Genomic DNA, 14,353 nt, shown 5'->3' with positions numbered 1-14,353 from the left:
ATGATGCTGAAGGCCAAATATTAATCCAGGTCTAATTGTAGAACGGTCAGGACACGTTCATACTGAATAATTTTTGGAAAGAACATTAATTTCCTCACATAAACCAAAATATGCCTTCCATGTGTGATGGCAGACCTAGCAGGATGCGGATTTCCTGACATAGAAATAATCGATTCAGAGAGGCCTCTGTCTTTCAGGACCAGTACTTCAACATCCATGCCATTAAAGCCTACAACTGTGAATCAGAATGATCCTTAAGACAGAAGGCCCAGACAGACAATCTGAAAAGAACCGATGGAACATTTACCAGAAATCTAATTAGGCAGCATACCACATCTACCTGTGCTATGAGGATCACCAGAATGCCCTCCATCTTGATCCTACGAAGCAGCCGAGAAAGAAAAAGGTATATATCAGAGAGTACTGATCCCACTGCTTCTGCCAGAGGATCTCTGTACCGGAAGGCAAAACTGGTTGGTTTGATTAACCTGGAGGTCTACATCCAGTGCTGCAATACAATCCACTGCAACAAACAATGCAGGGTGTTGGGGTGAGAGCAAAACTCTAATTTGTAGCCAGTGGAAACCGCTCTTGTTCCCAGGGCTGTCTGAGTAGATGTCCACAAAGGCTAACACAAAGATTCACCAGCACTCCAAATAAATGCCTTATATAATGCGGTCTTCACAATAAACATTTAAAACGCAATTATTTGGAGTGATGGGACTTTTCACCTTTGTATCGGGTTCTGGCACATTACCATCCATAGCATTTACTTCAAACACCGATCATTAAAATGTTGAGTACTGTGAGGAGTTAATTTTCTATTTAGACTTTACTAGACTAACAGATGTCCCCTACTATAGAAAGTGGGGGTGTCCTTTTAGGTTTTATAGGACATGTCTGCAGTTTTGGGGGATTTAGAGGCCCAGGGTTTGTAGTTGAAATAAGCACCAGGCTTGGGTCTGGCCTAATGTAAATGTAAAGCTTAGGAGTAATGAAATAACACTTTTTGGTCTCAGGGGTAGCGATGGTTAGGGTGGTGAGACTTGACGAGGGTGTTCAATGCAGCTATGAGGATACATTGTCCCATAAAGAACATGCACAGTGGAAGCTTTGAACGTGGCTGCTCCCCAGACCAACATGTTTATGGATAGGAGACTTATTCAGGAAACAAAACTGAAGATATCCACTTACTAGTCAACAGTACTCAACAGTCTAATGCTAGCAGAATTAGCTCTAAATGCTCAACAAATAGGAGATCACTGTGAAGGGAAACCAGATTACTTTCATAAGTTGCATCCATTCCCCTAAGTCAATGCAAACTGACAGGAGAACCAGAGCAGGTTGTAATTTTGGACGGCAAGTCAGAGAAAACAAGGTTTCTGAAAGGATCTCCAAATGTCCAATCCAGCAGGGATCTAGGTATGGCCTCAAAAGCTACTGCTGAGGATAAGTGAATTTACATAACTGCACAAAGTGACCAGTGCAAGCCGTGCATAGAAAAATCTTGATTGAAGAAAAATAATCTTGAAAGAAAAAAAAGGAAATACAGACTAAGCAACAATTTTTTTCTTCAATAGAGAAAAAATGCCAATCCTTCTAGGACACTAGAAAAAAACTGAGGTATGCTGGGAGTGGGAGGGGTTTAACCTGGTTGTTCACCGTTTTTGCCCAGTGTCCAAATCCGCCTGTAGGTGGCAGTACAAACCAAATGAAATATTTGGAAATAATAAAATAGAATTACTTCCTGTCCAGATAAGCATCAGATATAACAGGAACTGAAGAAAAAAAACTCATAATTGTGCATTAATACACAGAGTATTTCGAAACTGACCAATATTCTAACTCTTACCTACTCTATCCAAAAAATATAAAGTGTTAGCTGGAGTTATATACCTGAAGAAACACATTCAACAATGCCAATAGGCCAGATCCATCAAGCTGTTTTAAATGGTAATGCATGTAAACCTGGCAAAAAATGGTCTAGAGGAAGTTACTAGAAATGAGAAATGATGTATCTTCTACATGACTTGCCAGTTTTTCATAAATAACTGTAAAAATGGCTGGGGAACAAGGCAAGTTGAATTTGCCTAGATACTCATTTTTTCGCCCCTAGCGAGTTTCCCAGAAATATTCAGACACGTAAAAGTGGTCCATTTGGATTAATCTTGCACAATATAAAGTAAATTAGTGCTTTAACAGATTACAACTAATTAATTTCAGTTTTTATATCCAAATAAAATCTGTATAACAGATTTCAGAAATCCAGTCTACAATAATTGGTTTGTTAGTGTATACAAATAAGTTACAGCATCAAAGCATTACTATACTATTGCTGTTTACATTTCCCATTATGCTTTTCTAGTAAGAGTGTTAATCTTTTTCAAGTTTCAAAAAGTAAAAATAGCAATTCACAGTAGATGATTTAAATGTTATGCATTCTCTTATCAAAGTAACAGTAAGAAAAAAGGTACTCACATCAAAGTCTGGTACAGTAGGTTCTTTAAAGTCATTCCACAGCCTTCTGGGAATGACGCTCACAGGAATGTCGTGTGTAACAATACGACTGCTGCTTGATAAAGAAGGCTACAAAGACAGAAAAAAGAAACCTGGAAAATGAAACAATTTCATGCTATTTTTAACATTAGAGGACTCCTGAAGCCTGAGAGCATTCTGAACTTTGGTTAACACTGAATTTGTTTTTGAGATTATTTACTAGCTGTATATGTCATTTTAAGAATTGTCATTGGTTTCTTTTATGCTTATTGCTTTTTTTTCCCCAAATATAACTTTTATTCTTTTTTCAAAACACATAAAAGGCTTACAACGAAACAGAGAAACAAGTACATATCAATCAAGTTATCACAAAAAAAAGGAGGAAGATCAGACGATCATAAAAAGTAACTCAAATCCTCACTACCCCCACCATGAACCCCCCACAAGGGGGTCTCATTGAGTTATTAAATTTATATACCTTCCCACAACATATAATCACGGCAGGCAGTAAGATAACCCTCGAAAAAGGGTTTTTTTTTTTTATCTTAGTGGAAACCTGTAGTAATTTCTGCCTCCGTCCCTAGAGAAATGTTTGTGATTTGGTGCCTCAGGTCAGGTTGGGGACATTATGGGCAGGAGTAAGTAGATTTTTAGGTAGTTGGTAAAAAACAATTTATTGAATAAATAATAAATATATGTACAAACATTTGAGAGTGAATGGGTGAAGGCCCATTGAGTGAGAGTGGTAGAAAAGAGTTGAAGGTGAGTTTACAGGTGATTATTGGTGACATTGATTTTTAGGACATTCCTGCTCTGCTGTTCCTTGTGCCAACGACAGGAACTAATTCAGAGGGGGTGTCCAATCGGTAATCCGACACGTTTCGGCCGTATCTGGCCTTTCTCAAGGATGTATCACCAATTATGTTAAAGTGTCCACTTCATATGGTTATACCTTCCCAGTATTTCTCCAGATGCTACAGGAACTTATGTTTGCTGGACTTAGCAATACGGTCCAAAGGTCCAATGTGGTTCCTAATGGTATGGAGTTTTCACATGAGATTTGGAAATAGTTTGTTCAGGTAAGGTAGGATCCAACAGCATAGGAACTCCGGCATGTCTCTCCCTCGGTTGGGAGTATCGTTGCATCCTCCCCCCCGCAACGCCAGCAGTTCACCGATACATTTGGGAAGACCCTATGAAGTTTATAAGGTGTATAGTACCACCTGGTCAATACCTTAAAGTTGGTCTCTTGGATTTTAGTACAGATAGACGTTTTAAAGGCCAACGAAACAATATTCTGTATTTGTGATGGTGTGAAAGTGCGATGTAGATCAGATTCCCATTTAGTCAAGCATGGCAAAGGAGAGTTATGTAACGGGATCGCTAGTAAGCTGTAGAGTAGAGAAATGGTATGTGGCAAAGATCCCTCTTTCAGGCAATAGCCTTCAAATTTAGTCAAGCTCCGTGCAAAATCTACAGGATTCGGTAGAGTATGTAGAAAGTGATGAAGTTGTAAAGCAGACCAAAAGCTATCCGCTACAAGAAACTGAACAACCCGAGCATATCCGGCTGTGCCCATCGTCACCAAATCTGGTGACGAAAGGCCCGGCCCGAATCACGGGTTTCCAATCACAGGAAGTAGTGGGGAGCAAGGGGGTGAAAAAGAATACCGCATATTAGCCAGATGGCATGTTCGCAGCGTGGTACCCAAGAGAGGGTGAAGTCGCAATTGTGGAGGCAAGTCTGGGTAGCACCAAAGTGCTCCCCTAAGAGGAATTTTCATCTGTGCTTGTTCTATACTGATCCATAGTTTAAATGCCTGATGTCGGCACCAATCAACCCCTCTACTCAAATGAGCTGCCTGGAAATACTTCTGTATATCAGGGAGAGCTAGGCCACCATACGCTTTTGGCCGGGTCAATTGCGTCCGCGCAAGGTGAGGTCTTCTCTTTGCCCAAACAAATTTAATGAAAAGGGCATGTATCGAACGAAAATACCGGGCAGGCAACCGAACCAGAAGAGCCCTTATCAAATAGATGTGTTTGGGCAATATACTCATCAAGAGAATATGTGTCTCCGCGATCAAGGGGGGAAAATTCAAATCATAGACCCTAGACAAACATAATGGGATGTAGGTACCAAGGTAGCGTAGAGCCCTAACGGTCCATCGGAAGCCAAAGCTCGTCTGTAGGGCACGTAGGAGAGGCGGGCGCTTATTGCTTTTAATTTAACCTAAAAGGCTAAAGAATGAAAAATGTCCACCTTATGTCTGCTCAAATGTGGCTTAAGTGAAAACATTAACAGGAAAGAAGATTTAATCCATTCACAAAAAAACAACAAAAAAATAAAATTAAATAAAACACTCTGGATATCTTTTATAAAGCATTGAGACCCTGGCACATGTTCGCATTCTCAGAGGAAGGGAAGCAGCTGATAGCTACTGGGTGTAGCTTGCCTAAATCAGCAACTGTACAGCTGTTATAGCCTCCCCCCATTCAGTTATAGTAGTTAAAAAGGAAGTATACTCTAACCTATAATTTGTACCTATGGGTGAGCTTACCTATAGGTATTGTAAATATGCCCTAAACGTGTACCGTTTAGGAGACATTCACATTGCATGCAAATTGGGGTTAATGGCGCAACCAGATCACCAGTATTGCTAAGGCAGTCCTTACTGGGCTAGGGGGTGGGGGGTATTAGCCACTTAAGCCCCAGCCCTAATTCGGACACTTTTTGTTCACAAGTTAAAATCATTTTGTTTTCCCCTAGAAAACTACTTAGAACCCGCCTAACATTATATATATATATATATATATATATATATATATATATATTTTTTTTTTTAGCAAAGACTCACATTTCATTCATTTAAAAAATACTAAACAGTAAATTTTGTGGTTTGAATAGTGATTTTATTCGCGGCTCGACTTCCGTACACGTTTTTTTTTCGTGCGCGAGCTAACGGTGACGGGGGGCGGCTAAAATTGTTTTTTTCCTATTTATTTTATTTTTTAACTTTATTACAGGTTTTAAAAAAAAAAAAAAAAACCATCTCATCACTTTTATTGCTGTCACAAGCAATGTAAACATCCCTTGTGACACCAATATGCAGAGAAAGGGACTCTTTATGGAGGGATCGAGGGTCTAAAAGACCATAGACCTCTCCACTACACTTTCATGTATGCAAATCGCAGAAAACGGCGTTTTTGCATACAGCTGTTTTTTAAATCTGCAGCCTTTTGCAGCAGAGTAACCCGGAAGTGACGTCATGGACGGCGCCTCCGGGTTACGTCATCGGAGACCCGATCGAAGCCGCTTCCAACATCATGGTTAACGGACCCACCCCTACTAAGGAAACATTGCTTGCTTTATCTATACATAAGGTGAGAGGCCATCTTGTGGTTATTGGTGGTGGTGTCACAGGCACATTTTTTATGGAGACATCTATCAAGCCCTTTATATGCTGAAGTGGACACTTATGGACTTTTTAGCACCTTCTATGCACTATATTCTTTATTGCAATTTTGCACCCAGTGATATTGGGATATATATGTTTTGATACTTTTACTGATAATTATTGGAGTTTGGCAATATTATTTAGTACGGGTATTGCAACAAGCACATCGTCACTTTTTGATAATTTTAGCACCTTATTTGCACCTATTCACCTTAGCGCTGTACCCCTACATTATATAGAGCAGAGCTGCTGACTGACAATCAGCAGCTCTCTGCTTGGGGAGCGGTCAGAACCGAGCGATCGGCGGCGTTCAATCGATTGGTTCTCAGTGCAGAGGCACTGGAGAACCAGTGCTGCATCCACCTAGGTAAGTATGTATCTGGAAAAAAAAAACCCAAAGCCATCCTTCTCTTTTAATTCTCTTCACCTCCCAGCTCACCTGTTTGGAAGCGCTTTAACTTTTTTGCAAGTAAAAAAAGGACTTTTTGCCTTAAATAGCATTGCACTCCCTGACATGCTACTGTGTTTAGATACTCCTTTCTGTAGCTTAACAGCTGTATATATGTTGTGTGAGATCATCCAAGACACTGCACCTCTGACTGCAGCAGGTTGCTAGTTGAACTGACAATTACTGTTTTCCTGAGGCCTTGCCTGAATGGAGGAAGCAGTAGCTAAGAACCTGTTGTGCAAAGAAGTCATTATATTTTGTGGATCTGTGCTTTCCCCTGCCTCTCCTGCTGTGTATTGATAATTACCCTACTAGTCTTCAGTGGTAGCTCTGATATCAGAAAAAGCTCTGAAGGATGGCTGCCTCCAACAAACATGGCATGAAAAGTCAGTATGTAGTCATAACCTATACTGTGCATTTAGAACAGTAAGTACCTTGAAAGCAAGTTAGTTTGCTTACCAACTCTACTGCCACTGTGAGACAAGGGCAATGCTTATTTGTCAGCTTGATTTTTACAGCCTTGGCATTCTGTGCTGTTTTTAAAGCTCGAGAAACATTTTCAGGCACCATTTCCAAATAAATCTCATTTTGCTCCTGAGATACTCCTTCCATTTGATATTCGTCAAAGAAATTGGCCTGAAAAGAAAAATAAATAACCTTTAACCATTGCTTGACAAGCTTCTGCAAACAACGGGGGCTCCTTTTAAGTCTAGTTTGTTTTTTTCCTATAAAAATACCAAACATGTTACACTTACCTCCTCTGTGCAGTTGGTTTTGCACAGAGCAGCCCGGATCATCTTCTCAGGTCCCTTTTCTGTGACTCTGGCCCCTCCCTTCTGTTCAGTGCCCCCACAGCAACCAGCTATGGGGGTACCCAAGCCGAGTCACAGCTCCCTGTGTCCATTCAGACACAGAGCCCGCCCGACCCCCTCTCTCTCCTTATTGGCTAGCTGACTTTGACTGACAACAACGGCAGCATAGAATGCATTAAGATAAAAAAATCCTTCTGACTTAACAACTTTTTAAAGGTGTATTCAGTTGTTGACAGTGGGAGTGATACACATGTCCAAAAAATGGTAATAAAAGTACACAGAGCATGTGTAGTATGTCCTGTCCTTTTGCCCTGCTGCCACATCCCTCTATGCAGTTGTCCACAATTCCTTACTGTCAAAATGACTGCTGGGAGTTGCAAGGTAAATTCAGCAGATATTTTTCATAGTTACATAGTTTAAATAAAATGAAGTTCAACCAAAAGAAAAGAAAAACTAGTAGAAAACATCCAAATATGCAATCCTACACCCACAGCTGATCTAGAAGAAGGCAAAAACGAAAAAGAATGATCCAATGTGCTCCACAGGGGAAGAATTTCCTTCTTGATCCCTCAGGCGGCAATCAGATATTCCCTAAATCAACACCAAATCAAGTTAACTACATGGCCCACATATTTATACATAGTAATTAAATCCCCCCTTAAAGAAGAAGTTCACCTTTATATATATAAAAAAAATATATATATAATAATAATAATAATAATAATAATAATAAATGCACATTTTTTTTGCAGGTAAAAAAAAAAGTGTATTTATTTTTTTATTAACAGCCTGTAAACCATTGCATCCTTGATCAGCAGATCACGGGTGCAATCTCAGGCTCCTGCAGACTCTGTCAGTGTAGCTGTCTGTCCATACCTCCAATATAAGCAGGCAGCTACTGAATGACAGGAAGAATAAATTAATTACCTACCCATTGACAAAACACAATTACCATGTTCACTGATCTCCTGGTCATCATCCTGAAAGAAAGCCGCTTATGAGACCAGCATAGAGAAGGGCTGTAAGTTACATCAGTGGCAGCAGCTGGGGGAATCACAGCACAGAATGGACAGCAGAAAAGACAAAGTGGAAGATGGGCAGCAGAGGAGTGGCATCATGCTCCGTGGAGAAGGAGCGTCCATATTTTTATTGAATGGAGGTGATCGACAGCTTGTTAGCCTCTGATCACAGCCATTCATGAATTTGCAGAGTATAAGGTACAGCTCTGACGAAGGGTCATGGTCGCTGTAGGACCACAAGCTTATAGCCTAAGAGAATGCAGCAGCCGTAAAGTTTACTGCATGGTGTGCTGCAATCAATTCTGTTCTCCTGTAACCCTTGTATTGGTGGGGGTGAAAGGGTTAAACCCCAATCTTAGCTAGGACAGTTACAGTAAAAAGCTGTCGCCTGTACCATATTAAATTAAATAAGCAGCTCCAGCTGCAAAACACCCCTGATCTCCATTGCTGTCACCTGCAGACTCAATGCTCCAGCTCCCATTTTAGGATTGAGGCCCCAGCATCAATAATTACACATTTCTAGCATAACTTCAAGGGTAGCTAAACTCAAGAGCCAAAACATACTTGTAAACCAGTCCTCAAAATTTTCACTCGCCTGTTCCCATTTGGTGAGTGGAAATTATCTCAGAGAGAGTGAGGAGCTGTGAGTGAGGAGGGGGGCGTTCTACAACGGCAGGCAGGGTTGAATGGGAGCAGACTCTGCAATCAGCCAGGAAACTGTGGGGAAGGAACTAGGGAGGAAGAGGAGAGCCAGCCAGATCACACCAAGAGGAGAGGGGATTTTTGCTGTCAAACAAAGTCCAGCCTCCTGGACAGGCTACTAAGATAGACAGCACACTGGTCCAATGCCAGGAAAATGAAGTAATGTGACGTCTAGCATAGGAGCCGGTCTAGGAGGAGGGACTTTGTTTGACAATGGAGATCCTTGCTCTGTGTGATCTGGCCGACTCTCCTCTTCCTCTCCTCCTTCCCCACAGTTCCATGGCCAATCACTGGGAGAAGAATCAGCTCCCATGAGGCTACATTGATGGGCACTGACAGGCTGCATTGATGGGCACTGACAGGCTGCATTGATGGGTATTGATAAGGCTGCACTGATAAAATTGTTGTTGTAATATTTATTTATAACTAAATTCTGCATAAAACATTTAATAATGACATTTCATGAAATAATTTATGAGGGCGTGTTTAGGGGCAGGGCAGGTGTCAGGTGGGGCAACTGGTGGAGAGTAACTCTTAAAGTGATTGTAAAGTCTCGTTTTTTTTCCCTAAGAAAATAACAAACATGTTATACTTACCTGCTCTGTTGCAGTTCCTCTTCTCGGGTCCCTCTTCTGTGCTCCTGGTCACCTCCCTCCTGTTCAGTGCCCCCACAGTGGGCAGCTTGCTATGGGGGCACCCGAGCTGAGTCACAGCTCCCTGTGTCCATTCAGACACGGAGCCCCGACCTGGCCCCACCCTCTCTCTCCCGATTGTCTAGCTGACCTTGATGGACATCGGTGGCACCCAATGGCGACGCTGCTGTGTCTCAGCCATTCAGGAGTGAGAATCTCAGATGGCTGAGACACTCGTAGAGATCGCTGGACAGAGAGGGACCTCAGGTAAGTGTCAGGAGGGCTGCTGCACAGATAAGGATTTTTATCTTAATGCATTAGGATAAAAAAAACTTCTGCCTTTACAACTCCTTTAAGGCCTGGCTAGTAGCTCAGGACTTGAAATTTTGAGCCCTGCTGTAAACTATAGAAGTTTATCAGATGCGGAGGCTCCATTTGTTTCTTTCTCAGGCTTTTTTATTTAGTGATCCTGCCACTAACACATTTCCTAACCTAGAGTGACAATGGTCACTCGCTGTGCAGTATCTATGGAGGGGCAGAGTTGTCACATTAGAACATGGGGAGAAGTGTTCTGGAGTCCTCAAAGACAGCTGGAAACATTGTAACTGAACTAACCACATTTAACCCCTTGATCACCCAGTGCTAACCCCTTCCCTGCTAGTGTCATTATTACAGTAACAGTGCATATTTTTAGCACCGATTGCTGTAGTAATGTCACTGTTCCCCCCAAAAGTGTCAAAAATGTCAGTTAGGGCTCCGATCTGTGCACCGCAACGTCGCAGTCCCGCTAAAAATCGTAGATCGCCGCCATTACTAGTAAAAAAAAAAAGCAATAAAAATGACATAAATCTTTGCGCAAACCAATCGAAATACGCTTATTGTGATTTTTTTTTTTTACCAAAAATATGTAGCAGAAAACAAATCGACCTAAAAATGTTAAAAAATTTTGATTTAAATTTTTTTTTTGGGAATGTTATATAGCAGAAAGTGAAAAATATAGATTTTTTCAGAATTGTCGCTCTTTTTTTGTTTAAAGCGCAAAAATAAAAAATCGCAGAGGTGATCCATTACCACAAAAATAACGCTCTATTTGTAGGAAAAAAGGACATTAATTTTATTTAGGAACAGCGTCACATGACCGCGCAATTGTCAGTTAAAATAACGCTGTGCCGAATCGCAAATCATGGCCTGGTCATTAAGGGGGCAAATCCTTCCGGTCCAGAAGTGGTTAATCTGATCAGACACAGAGATCACAGAGCACGCCCCTAGGATAGAGTTCTGAGAGGACTTCAATAGACACCCTCCCAGACCTGGACGACCATGCTGTAGCTGTCTTTTGGCTATACCAAGGTTGACAAAAGGTTAAAGTGATTGTAAAGTCTCATTTTCTTTTGGTTAAAAATAACAAACACGTTATACTCACCTGCTGTATGAAGTGGTTTTGCACAGAGCAGCCCTGATCCTCCTCTTCTTGGGTCCCTCTTCGGTGCTCCTGGCCCCTCCTTTCTGATAAGTGCCCCAAAGCAAGCCGCTTGCTATGGGGCACCTGAGCATAGCAGTAGCTCCCTGTATCCATTCAGACACAGAGCCATGGCCTGGCCCCGCCCCCCTCTCTCCTTATTGGCTCACTGAATTGACAGCAGCAGGAGCCAATGGCACCGTGCTGCCATCTCAGCCAATGAGAAGGGAGAGTCTTGAGACACTCCTGCAACATCGCTGGATAAAGATGGGCTCATGTAAGTAATAGGGGGGCTGCTGGACACAGAAGGGTTTTTATCTTCATGCATAGAATGCATTAAAGTGGATGTAAACACTCTCCTATACCCAGTGAATTGAATTGAACAGCCTCCGATGATACACAGAGATGAAACAAATATCCCTATACAAGTTTTATTTGTATATCTGCGGTCTTCAGCTTTATATACGGTTAAGAAAGTATACATTGTGTTACATTTTTTTTCTTTCCTGTTTCACCTGCAGGAGTGGAGTATTGGCATACACTGTATGACAGCTGAATGGAGGAAAGACACCCCCCACATAGGAAGAGGAAGGAAGGAAGGAAGGAATGTGCAGAGCTGTGCTGTGAATAAACCAGCTCTCTGCTAATCTATATATTTTTTTTTTTTTTTTAGCACCCACCCCGATACAAATTTTTTAGCTGCTTTTATCTCCCATCTCTGATAAACTTGTCAGATGTTATCATGCTGATGACAGAAAAACAGAGCAACATAAAAACACAGGACTTGGGGCTTCGGAGAGAGAGTAAACACTACAGATATATGTGCCCAAGTCAAATTTCATGAATCGGGTTTACATCCACTTTAAGATAAAAAATCTCCTGACTTTTCCAACCAGTTTAAGTATTGCAAAATTGAGCCAGGAAGATGAAAGGGCATTCCTGCAGTAAAGATTTCTCCAGGAGGAACATACTTCATTACAGTTAAGTAATGTAGCTTTTTTAAAGTGATTGTAGTCTTGTAAGAAGGAAAAAAAAAAACCAAACATGTTATACTTACCTTCTCTGTGCAGTGGTTCTGAACAGGGCAGCCTGAATCATCCTCTTCTCGGGTCTCAGCTCTTCTCTGCTCCTAGCTCCTCCCTCCTGTCAAGTGCCCCCACAGCAAGTAGCTTCAGACACAGAGCTACCATTCGGCCCCACCCCCCCTCTCCTGACTGATCAACTGACTTTGATTGACAGCTGTGGGAGCCAATGGCACTGCTGCTGTGTCTCAGCCAATCAGGAGAGAGAGAGAGTCCCGGACGTCCGAGGGACTCATGGACATTGCTGGACAGGAATGGGGCTCAGGTAAGTATTAAGGGGTGTTAGGGAGGCTGCTGCACACAGAAGGCTTTTTATCTTAATGCATTAAGATAAAAAAAACCTTCTGACTTTACAACTCCTTTAACCACTTCCAGCAAACTGACGTACCTGTACGTCGGCTTAAAGAAGTGGTTTTATCGGGGTGATGCCTTCAGCTAGAGGCATCATCCCAGGAACTGTTTTTTAGAGCCGGCGGTCGGCTTTCTGGAGATAACAACGATGTGGTTTAGCAGCCACTTGGCCGTTATCCCAGCAAGCAGGAGGGGGAAGTTCCCCCTCCGCCCACCACTCTGCCTGGGTCTCCCGTCCCAGCCGAGCCTCCAGCCGGCATGTCCGCCAGCTGGTTAGAGTCCCGAACGAAGCCGGCTTCGACTTCGATTATGTAACCCGGAAGAAATGCCGCGACGTCACTTTTACTCGTCTGCCAATGATGCCGTTTTAAAACAACTGTCAGTATTCAAAAATGCTGGTTATTACGTTTAGAATACTTTGAAGTGCCGTGAGGGGGGGGTCTGGGGTCTTTTAGACCCCAGATCCTTCCATAAGAAGTACCGGTTAACTGCCTATTACTGTTTGCTAATGGATGTTTACATTCCTTGTGACAGCAATAAAAATGATCAAATTTTTATTTAAAAAAAGAGTGTTAAAAAAAAAAAAAAAAATTTAAAGTGCCCCGGCGAGCTCGCGCACCAAAAAAAATGCATACGCAAGTCGCGCCGCCAAATGTAAACTGTGTTCAAATCACACATGTGAGTTATCGCCGTGTTGGTCAGAGCGAGAGCAATAATTCTAGAAGAAGACCTTCTTTGTAATTCTAAACTGGTAACAGTTAAAACATTTTTAATGCGTCGCCTATGGAGATTTTTAAGTAACGTAGTTTGTCGCCATTCCACGAGTGTGCCCAATTTTAAACCGTAACACGTTTGGTATCTATTTACTTGGCGTGACATAATCTTTCACAATATACAAAATTTGGGCTAACCTTACTGTTTAGTTTTCTTTAAATTCAGTGAAGTGGATTTTTTTAAAAAAAAAATGTGTTTGAAAGACCGTTGCGTAAATACCGCGTGACTAAAAAATATTGCAACAACCCCCATTTTATTCTCCAGAGTCTTTGTTAAAAAAAAATATATAAATAATATTCAAGGGTTCTAAGTAATTTTCTAGTAAAAAAAAAAATACTGATTTTAACTTGTAAACAACAAGTGTCAGAAATAGGCTTGGTCCTTAAAGCGGAGTTCCACCTAAAAGTGGAACTTCCGCTCATCTGCTTCCTCCCCCCGTTCTGGTGCCACATTTGGCACCTTTCAGGGGGGGGGGGGGGGGAGGAGGGAACAGGTACCTATTTTTGACAGGTACCCTTCCCCACTTCCGGGAGACAGCGTCGTGGGGCGCTGTCCCTCAGAGGTTCCATCCTCCTCCTTCCCCCGCGCCAATTAGAACGCGTAGCACGCTTCGTGCATGCGCAGTAGGGAACCGGCTGTGAAGCCAAAAGGCTTAATTGCCGGTTTTCCATAGAACGAATGGTGCGGCAGCACCTGACAGCCGATCTGAAAATCGGCTGGGGTGCGGACATCGCGGGCTCCCTGGAAAGGTGAGTGTCTATTTAAGCGGAGTTCCACTCAAAAGTGGAACTTTCGCTTTAAATACTGCTAACCCCCTGACATGCCACATTCGGCATGTCATTTTTTTGGGAGGGAGGGGGGGGGGGGGGAGCAGGTACCTAGATTTGACAGGTACCCGCTCCCACTTCCTAGGCGGCCCGAGCGGAAGTTCTCCTTTCCCCCTCCCTCCCTGCAATCTTCTGGGACACGTCACAGAAGATTGCCCGGCCACTCACAACACGACTCACGCATGTGCAGTGCGCACCCAGCCGGGTGCTCACAGTAGAGATGCCGGTGCCGCCTAGAGGAGTGAGGCTTCGGGCGGCCGCATCGCTGGATCGTGGGACAGGTGAGTATGTGTT

At 42.5% G+C, this 14,353-nt stretch overlaps 1 protein-coding gene across 2 annotated transcripts in view; it reads right to left on the bottom strand.

Moving 5' to 3' along the window:
• Window positions 1-14,353, bottom strand: part of HUS1 (HUS1 checkpoint clamp component) — a gene marked incomplete at its 3' end in the record, with an annotated part of 31,597 nt that overhangs the window by 16,270 nt on the left and 974 nt on the right. For both annotated transcript variants that reach the window (XM_082258277.1, XM_082258278.1), the window contains exons 3-4: window positions 6,861-7,037; window positions 2,479-2,586 (exon numbers count right to left, since the gene is read on the bottom strand). In XM_082258277.1, coding sequence (XP_082114403.1) covers window positions 2,479-2,586; window positions 6,861-7,037 — 285 coding nt within the window. The remainder of the gene's footprint in view (window positions 1-2,478; window positions 2,587-6,860; window positions 7,038-14,353) is intronic.

Source organism: Pelophylax lessonae (genome assembly GCF_965119305.1).
Source record: "Pelophylax lessonae genome assembly, chromosome: 5".
In the NCBI taxonomy this organism is placed as follows: Eukaryota; Metazoa; Chordata; class Amphibia; order Anura; family Ranidae; genus Pelophylax; species Pelophylax lessonae.
The sequence above is the reverse complement of the archived record's forward strand: the minus strand, read 5'-3'. Positions and strand labels throughout refer to the sequence as shown.